The following is a 9644-nucleotide window of genomic DNA, read 5'->3' on the forward strand; positions in this document are numbered from 1 at the left end:
TTATTTCAAACCATTGTGTTTCTTGACTCATCCACTAATTTAATTGATATGGATAATATTTATTTATTGTTGGATGCTGTACACTGTTATAAAAACACCACTTTAAAAGCACTATTTCATCTACTTTAATCTTCCCCAAATTTCTGAAAGACAGAATTATGAACATCCCTTTTTTTTTTTTTTTTTTTTTTACAGATAAGGAGATTGAGGCTCAGGAAGGATGTCTGTCCAAGGTCAGAGAATTTGGAAATAAATGGAAATGCAGGGCCTGTAATTTGAACTCTCCATTCCTAACCTATTCCCTAGGCTGGTTCATTTAGCTCACACCTTCACTGAGCTCTAAATGGCATGAGAGAGGGTTAGGTATTTTAAAAGAGGCAGGAAAAAGGTACTGCAGGAGCCAAAGGAAGAAGCAGCCATCCATACCAGCAGCCCCAGTCTGCTCAAAGGGAAGGAAGATTCTGGAAGGCAGGAGATTAGGTAGAAGGGTAGCTTTCATTCAGGCATTATAAATGTATATTAAATGCTTTTACAAACTTGAGATCATGTAATTTTGTTCCATAATGATGAAGGATAGTTGGAAGAAAGGCAGGCAGGGACAAGGGGCCCCACCCTAAGAGGAAACCACCCTTAAAAGGATTTTACACCACCCTGGAAGGAGCCCTCCACCCTTTCCCACTGATGGATGACAAAAACCTGATTGGATGACAGGAACATGGAGGGTTCATCAGATTAAAACAGCCGACAACAAGCCCATAAAGACCCCTAGACTTAGAAACTCCAGTGGCAAGCCTCTCAGGTCCCCTCTCTCTTCAGGAGCTTTGTATTATCACTTTACTATTGCTTAATAAACTTTGCTTTGCTGCCCACCACTCTTTGTCTGGTCTACCTCTTCATTCTTTGAAGTGGTGTGGCCAAGAACCACAGGCACCAAGGGAAAAAGGAAATCCTTTAACAATAACCTCTTCTCCATCTATGTCACCAGATGTAGGTCTAGTCCATTTTACTTTTTTCTTTTTTTTTTATGTAGGCTCCATGCTCAGCTTGGAGCCCAACACGGGGCTTGAACACACAACCCTGAGATCAAGACCTGAGCTGAGATCAAGAGTGGGACGCTTAGCCGACTGAGCTGCTCAGGGACCCTTAGTTCTATGTCATTTTAACAATACACCAATATTAAGACTGAATTAAAAGTGCAAATACAGAAAGTGAAGGGAATGAAGGGCAGGGTGGGAGGGCAGGAAGGACCCAGACTTTGGAATCAGACATGCCTGGATTCCAACTCTCATTCTTTCACCACTAGTTAGGTCACTAGTCTGTGACCTTGTGCCAACTCTTCGTCCTTATCTGTAAAACACAGACAGCAATACTTACCTCATCCAGTGGTCTTGAAGATCAGTTGAGATAATGCAGTTGAGGTTCATTAGGTCCTTACTTAGCACAGAAAGTGAATGATACTTCCATCCTTCCTTCAAATGCAAGGGCAGTGCAGACATACACTCAAGACAAGTGTGAGAGAGAATGTGGCATCTAGGGAACCCGAACCAGGAGGGGAGGCTCACAGAATTCCCTCACTTCCATCTTCTTGACACTGGGAGTATTTCCATAGCTCTGCATCCATTAACCAAAAATGCTAGGAAATGGTCCCATGACTACCATCAACATCATCATCCCTATCATAGGCGTCATCTTCACCATCATTCTTACCACCATCACCATCAGCCCTATCATTATCACCATCATCACCACCACCATCACCTCCATCATCACTATCGTCATCCATATCATAACCATCATCGCCACCATCACCATCATCACCAGCTCATCATTACCTAGCTGGGGAGATTGGACCAGTTCTATCTCCCAGACCTATTGTGGGAAGTGATGGCCTCTGAGATCATAATAAATCTAATCCTGCATCCTGGGCTGAACTGAGCCCAAATGAGCTCTGGCTGAGCTTCTCATAGTCTCTGAGACCCAGTCTCCCCTTTTGGTCCCACAGGGGTATCAGTTTCAGCGAGACAGCAGCAGCTGATGCTGCCCTTGGCTACATCATTGCCTTCCTGGTATTGCTGTCCACAGTGAAGCTTTGGCATCTGCTCAGGTTGAACCCCAAAATGAATATGATCACTTCAGCCCTACGCCGTGCTTGGGGGGACATATCAGGCTTTATCATCATCATCCTTATCATGTTTCTGGCTTACTCCATTGCGGTGAGTGGCTCCTTCGGTGAAACCTTCAGGGCTGGTCTCCTTGGAAGCACAGGCTTCTCAGTGGTGGGGGGTTGAGGGTTAGGGTAAGAAGACTTTGGTACCTGAGGGAGATGGTGGAGCTTCTGAGTCCAGGGCTTTTTAGCTGGGAGCTCATAAACTGGCCACCCCAAATGGCAAAGGCTGGAGACCTCAGTTGGGTAAGAGGAGGGAGTATAGTCTCTAAGACAGAAAGGGCTGACTACCTCCAATAAAGGATTCCTTTCTGTATCTAGACCCTGCCTGGATGTGCCAGTTCTCCTAAGATCCCAACTGCTCAGACATGCACAGAACATTCCCTCTGTGTTGGGGGATGTGGAGATGAATTGGGCAGAGAAGCGGAAGTGAGGACAGATACAACTGTAGACTATGTCACTGCTCAATGCCTTACACATGAGGCATGAACTTAATAGGGCCAAAAATCATTTCATTCGTCCCTTGACACTGAGAGCTTTTTGGCAATCACATCTCTTTTGTGAATGAAAAAAATATTGTGTTATCAACTCTTTTATTACCAATGAATGTGGGAAACAAAGACCCTCTGCCAAATTTTGATCTCCATCTAAATATGCCCCCATCCTCTCCAAGTCCACATTCCCCATAATACCATGGCTCTCACTCCTCTGTGACCTTTCACCCAATCCTGACCCACTCTCTACCCCAACCCCCCTCCCAGTTCTTGCCTTGGCCCCATCCAGTCTCATATTCCATCATCTTTGACCTCCATAGCACCCAGTGGTCCCTCTTATCCTAGTCCCACTCCCTCTCTAACCCTCTCCACATTCCTCATCCTTTTCCTGTCCCTATCACCTCAACCCTGACTCCCTACTCTCTGACCCTACTCCATCTTCCTCTCTCACCCTGAGAAATGGGGTGAGGTGGGTTGATGCAGTGATGGAGGGTATATGCTAAAAAGCTGGAGTCTGATTTTATAAAAAATTCTCCACCTGACTCCTCAATTCACATGGATTCAGTCCTCCATCTGCAGTGCAGGAGCTGCAGGGATACTGCAGTGTCCTCTGGGACCAGAAGTCACCAACTCAGAGCCAAGGGAGTGCTGGGCCTCCCTGACACAATAGTGGAAATCTTTGGGGGGAAGGGTGCTGTGGTGAGGAGGAACTATGGTGGGGTGGGGGGTAAGGCCCTATCCAGGCAGAAGCCTGTTGTTATCCAATCCAACTGCCCCAGAGCAAAGAGGTTAGGGCCTCAAAGAGCCCATTTTCATCGCTGAATCTTAGAGCAGTCATCTGAGTGAACACAATAGTGCCTGAGCCCCAAAAGTGCGTATGCATCCCTTACAGAACTGGCTCTGTACACACACCCACTTGCAAGCCGCTGTAGGTACCAACAGTAGGTACAGCCAGGCCAAGGGTGTGGCTGACCCAGAACACTGTCTCTACTGTCAAACAATAGGCGTTAGGTGTGGGGTGGGGAGGTCACTTGGTTTCTTTCTCTGTTCACAAGGACTCTTTCCATAACAGTCAAACTTAATATTTGGTTGGAAACTCCGTTCCTACAAAACCCTCTTTGATGCAGCAGAAACGATGATCAGCCTTCAGCTAGGAATCTTTAACTACGAGGAGGTAATGGGGTGTGGTGGGGTGGGGGTGGGGGACGTAGACACTGCCATCTACACCAAGCCTTTATGAAAATTAGAAAAAGCACCCTCCTCAAATGCCTCCTCCTGGGTGAATGTTACCCCTTGGGTCCATGGCTTGGTAAGCACAGGGCAACTTTGGACAAATAAAATTGTCTCCCTTCCTCTAGGCAGACAGCCCCATACTAGGGCCCATAGCTTGCCCTGGGGACCCCAGCTTATGGGAGAACAACAAGCACTGGCTATTCAGGAGAGGGCTGTGCTGGGAGGTCTCTAGAAGGGAGTGCTCCTGGTCCTAGCCAGGAATGGTAACCATATTTGGAAATGGTGGCGTAGGGAGTAGGGGGTGCTCTCTCTCCTAGGTCTCTCCTAGCAGCTCTTGAGAGCACTGCCCGGCAGAAGGGGACCTTCCTGGTCCCAGGCTCTGCCTAGTCTGGGAACCAGTTTTCCCTCTAAGGGTGCCTAGGGGAAGTGGCCACTGGGACACAGGACTCCTGGGGGTGACTCTGGCTTTCTTCCCCACAGGTCCTGGACTACAGCCCAGTGCTTGGCTCCTTCCTGATTGGGTCTTGCATCATTTTCATGACATTTGTGGTGCTGAATCTATTTATCTCTGTCATCCTGGTGGCCTTCAATGAGGAGCAAAAATATGATCAGGTGAGTCCCTTTGGCCTATTCTTCAACAGTCACTGACCTTGAACTAGGAAGAGACTGAGCAGCATTAGACATTAAGGGGATGTGAGAGACCACTGTAGCCCAAAGCCCTCATTTCATGGGAGGGGAAATAGGAGGAGAAGGAGGAAATTACTTCCCTAAGATGCCAAGCAAATGAAGGGCAGACTAGAATCAGGTCTCCTGATTCCCAAGGTGGCACTCCCGCTCATGACCGCAGTGATTCTCAGCCCTACTTGTACATTAGAATCACGTGGGGGCTTTTGGGACGTCTGCTGCTGCACTGAGACCAATAAACACAAAATCCCTGGGGGGAATGAGTCAAACACCGGTATTTTTGAAATCTTCCCATGTGATTTTAATACACAGCCGAGTCTGAGAACCTGTTAAAAATGATTAAAGCAGATAACTTATGTGATATAAACTTTAACACTTCATGAAGTGGACAGTCTCCATTCAGAGAAGTACAAATGGGGTGGAAGGCAGGAAGCTTTTACAGGATAAATAATAAAGAACAGGAAGAGGAAAAAAAAAATATATATATATATCTGATTGGCTAGGGCCACACAGTCAACCTTGTTAGGGGTGAGACAGAAAAGAAAATAAGTATAGAGCCCAGAGGTGGCTTGGTGTTTGGGGACTGGCTGACCTGATATACTGAATTCTGGGCAGGGAATCATTTACAGGGACACAAAAGTTCTGTAAGCTTCTGTTTGCTGTCATGGCATGCCAGGCAGGAGCAGCTCCATCTTGGGCCTAGAAATTTATTTCAACAAGTCATATGGTAACTAGTTTAAATTTTAAGAAGCTGGCAAACGATTTCCCAAAGCGGCTGCACCGTTTCGCTTTCCCAGCAGCAATGCACGAGGGTCTTTGCACATAAATTCCTAAGAGCCTCTTTTGGGGGTGGTAGAGGGAATTTTATTCTCATCACAGGGGAAGAAGGAACCTCTTGGGGATAAAGGTGCGAGCATACACCTTTGGGATTCCCAGAAGAAGGGGACTCCCAACACAAAATTGACTCTAAATACTGAAGTGACTTTGGCAGAGATCAAATTGGACAATAAAACCATGATTTCCCCTTAGAAAGAAAGAGAAGCCCCCAAAGAGGATGGTTCTATGTATGTCACAAGGTTCTTTTTCCCTCTTCAGCTGTCGGAGGAAGGAGAGATTGTTGATTTGTTGCTGATGAAAATACTCGGTTTCCTGGGTATTAAATGTAAAAAAGAGGAGCCTGGCAACAGCAGTGAGCAGCCCAAGTAGCGGTCAGAGGCCCGGTGCCCTCCACCTGTTCCAGCTGCACCCAAGGGTTAAGGTCTTCATCCACACATAAGCGTCTGTAGAGGGGGGAAGGCCAGAGCCTCAGACCTATGTTTATTGGTGATTCTACAGTCTCTCTGTATGTTTTCCTGTGTGCATAGAAAAGTCACCAAGCCTGGCAAGTGAAAAACTAAGAAAAATATATATACAGATATGTGCAATTGCCACTACTGTAATAGACTGTTTGTTCAAATGTATTTCCTTCTAGAAATAAAACAAATATTGTCTGGAGTTTGGGAAAAATAATCTCTATGGACTATTTCATCTTCTTGGTTGGTCAGGGGTTGCTCCTGAATGATTCTAGCTCAGGGTTTCTCAAACTGTATCCAAGAGATGTTAATGGCTGTCATAAGTTGGCTACAGTTGCCAGAACAAAGTACCATAAACTAGGTGGCTTAAAATAACAGATATTTATGGTTTGCATTCTGGAAGATAGAAGCCCAAAATCAAAGTGTCAAGGGGGGACATGTTCTCACTAAGACTCTGGGAAGAGTCTTCTCTTCCAGCTTCTGCTGTCCTTTGGTGTTCCTTGGCTTGAGGATGCAACATTCTAATCTCTGTGTCGTCACATGGCCTTCTTCCTTGTGTCTGTCCCTGTGTTTCTTTTCCTCTTATAAGTTCTCTAGTCATACTGGATTGAGGGCCCATCCTACTCCATTATGACCTCATCTGAACTAGTTATATGTGCAACAACCCTATTTCCAATTTTGATCACATTTTGAGTATTGGGGGTTAGGACTTCAACATATCTCTTTAGGGAACAAAATTCAACGTAACAGGTGTCATTCCCTCAGAAATGTTTCTGAATCAAATAAATGTGAGCAACACATTTGTATAAAAGGTTATACAATTCTTTGGTATGGGAATTTTTAATATGCTAAACAGGCACTGTAGTCTCCTGGGATGAGATGAGCTTAAGAAATAAAGTGTACAATGACTCCCAAACCTTTCTGACCCAGGTATCCAATACTGCAGCACCTCAGTCAGAGCTAGTGTTCCTTAGATGATACTTTGGGAATTGCTGATCTACACTTGGCTGCATGCTAGAATCCCCGGACTTCATTCCAATACATCAGAACCTCTGGGCTAGGACCCAGGCAACAATAGTTTTAAAGCCTCCCAAGGTGATTCCCATGTGCAGTCAGACTTGATAACCATGCTCTAAATTCTGAGAACCACAGATCTAGATTATAAAAGGCTTTCAGGTGTCTGTGTGGATAAGGGCACATTTCCCCTCCCCCATGCAGGGGACACACCTCCCATATCCTCTCCAGCTCACCCGTCTGGTCCCTCCTCCTCACATACCTGCGGAAACAGATCCTCCAGGCTGCCTGCCTGGTTCCATCTCATGCTTTCCTCCTTGCTATCAGAACTCAACTTCGTTCAGGGAGACCTCTACCCCTTTCCCACATGACTCATGGGAAGGTTACCCTGTAGCTACCTAAGGTAAATACTGATTTGTCTTAGTAATAATAATCCATTTCACTTGATGGGAGGGTTTTAGGGTAGTCACATGACCCAGTTCCGGCCAATGAAAACAGAAGTCTCCAGAACACTTCCTGGAAAAGTCTACTTGCTAATAAAAAGAGACACATAGACATGGGGTCTTATGCTGCTAGATATTGTCTGGTCTGAGCAAGACTTCTGGAACTTTGGCAGCTACCTTGAGACCATGGGGAGCAATCCGAAGATAGCAGAGCAGAAAGATGAGAGGAACATGAATGCTTGATGACTGACTTAATCAACCCTGGACCTGAACTACTGTCTTCTATCTGGATGAGAGCTTAAATGTTTTTTTATGACAGGTGAATCCGGATCCCACCCTGACCAAAAAACAAAAAAACAACAACAAAAAAACCACACCCAGGATCCTTTATAAAGAGCCACATAACATGGAACATACACAAAACCTTGGGGATTTCATCATCTTCTATCCAACCAAAAGCCCATCATCCATTCTTTATTGTGTCATGTATGAACATGAGTTACATGTGCAGAGATGTTCATCAAATAACCCATAGCAAGGTGTACACACATGTCCTAATAGATTGGTACAGTGACCTACCCAGATATGTACAGTCTGGGTTTTTTTTTTTTTAAGATTTTATTTATTTATGAGGGAGAGGGGGAAGGGGATGCGGAGAGTGAGGAAGAGAGAATGAGCCAGGGGAGAGGCAGAAGGAGAAGCAGACTCCTTGCTGAGCAGGGAGCCCGACTCAGGGCTCAATCCCATGACCCCAGGATCATGACCTGAGCTGAAGGCAGACGCTTAACCAACTGAGCCACCCAGGTGCCCCCATACAGTCTGTTTTAAATAGGAAAAGTTCTAAGATCTGGAGAAGTTGTAAGTTCTTCATCTCTCTCATCTTTCCCATCTACTCTCCACTCCTTTACTGACTGTAAATATCAAACTGGCAACTCCTTCAATTGTATTGTTATGAGAGAAAAAAAAAAAGTTTAACAAGATGAGTGGGCCCCTTCTGAGACACTTGAAAGAAAAGACCACATGCAATTTTCAGGTGTCTGTACCAAATGTGCTATGAGATGACCTTTCAAATCTCAAGCCATGGATGTTACAAAGATTATCAGTTATGAAAAAAAATTTTTTTGATTATCCTAATGCTTATTAGATTAAAAAAAATGACACATTTCCTATTGTTTTGGTGGAAGGGCATGTGATATGGTCCACAGACTGATATGTGACCTTGCTCTTCCCACCAAATGCATTAGTCGAGCTGGAAACAAATATTTTAGGGAATGGTTTGCAGTATGCTATGTTGGCTTATAACGAAACAACAATAAAAACAGAATATTGACATTATAGAAGCTAGCTAAGATCTGGAGTTTGGAGAAGACCACTGTGAGCCAGTCAGCTTCCCAAAGGGAGGCACAAAGAACAGAGCTTAAGAGAAGTTGACCGTAGGGGCGCCTGGGTGGCTCAGTTGGTTAAGCGGCTGCCTTCGGCTCAGGTCATGATCCTGGAGTCCCTGGATCGAGTCCCGCATCGGGCTCCCTGCTCGGCGGGGAGTCTGCTTCTCCCTCTGACCCTCCCCCCTCTCATGTGCTGTCTCTCTCATTCTCTCTCTCTCAAATAAATAAATAAAAAAATCTTTAAAAAAAAAAAAAAAAAAAAAAGAGAAGTTGACCGTGAATCCGACTAGAGGTCAAGTCCTGCTACTGCCACCTAATAGCTGCTTAAGCTATAAATGCTTTCCCCATTCTACTCTTGGGCAAGTCATTTAACCTTTCTGAGCCTCCAGTTCCTCACCTATGAAATGAAAGTAATACCTATCAGAAAGGGGTTTGGAGATTAAAAAGGTAATGTTTGGGGCATCTGGGTGGCTCAGTTGTTGTCTGCCTTCGGCTCAGGTCATGATCCAAGCCTGCTTTTCCCTCTCCAGCTCCCCCCTGCTTCTCCCTCTCCAGCTCCCCCTGTTTGTGTTTCCTCTTTTGCTGTCTCTATCAAAAAAAATAAAATCTTTAAAAATAAATAAATAAAAAGGTAATGTTTGCACAGTCCCTGGCACATATCAAGGGAAAGGAAAATGGAGCATGACCGCCCTTGCAAGCCACTGCATAGATGTGCTGACAGTGCCCATTTTGAGTGGGGTGGAAGCTCAGTGCAACAACATGAATCTCCCAAACATCCTTGCACACACTCACATCACTTTAAGGTGCCCACCCTGTAATAATGAGGATGTGGAGCTTGATGTGTTTTTCATTCTGGTGTTTCTTTGCTGATTCCTACCCACTCCATAAAATTTGTGTTGAAGGTGAGGTCTTTCTCAGAACTTAATTATTTTCTG

At 45.2% G+C, this 9644-nt stretch overlaps 2 protein-coding genes across 2 annotated transcripts in view; one reads left to right on the forward strand and one right to left on the reverse strand.

The window, feature by feature from the left end:
- PKD1L2 (polycystin 1 like 2) overlaps positions 1–7894 on the forward strand; it is an 89955-nt gene extending 82061 nt beyond the window's left edge. Inside the window, 4 exon segments of the mRNA XM_032389863.1 lie at positions 2003–2213; positions 3731–3832; positions 4372–4503; positions 5671–7894. Of these exon segments, the coding sequence (XP_032245754.1) occupies positions 2003–2213; positions 3731–3832; positions 4372–4503; positions 5671–5781 (556 nt within the window). The 3' untranslated portion in view covers positions 5782–7894.
- BCO1 (beta-carotene oxygenase 1) overlaps positions 1–9644 on the reverse strand; it is a 164696-nt gene that overhangs the window by 136063 nt on the left and 18989 nt on the right. The window lies entirely within an intron of this gene.

This window comes from Phoca vitulina, unplaced genomic scaffold (genome assembly GCF_004348235.1).
Source record: "Phoca vitulina isolate PV1807 unplaced genomic scaffold, GSC_HSeal_1.0 scaffold56, whole genome shotgun sequence".
In the NCBI taxonomy this organism is placed as follows: Eukaryota; Metazoa; Chordata; class Mammalia; order Carnivora; family Phocidae; genus Phoca; species Phoca vitulina.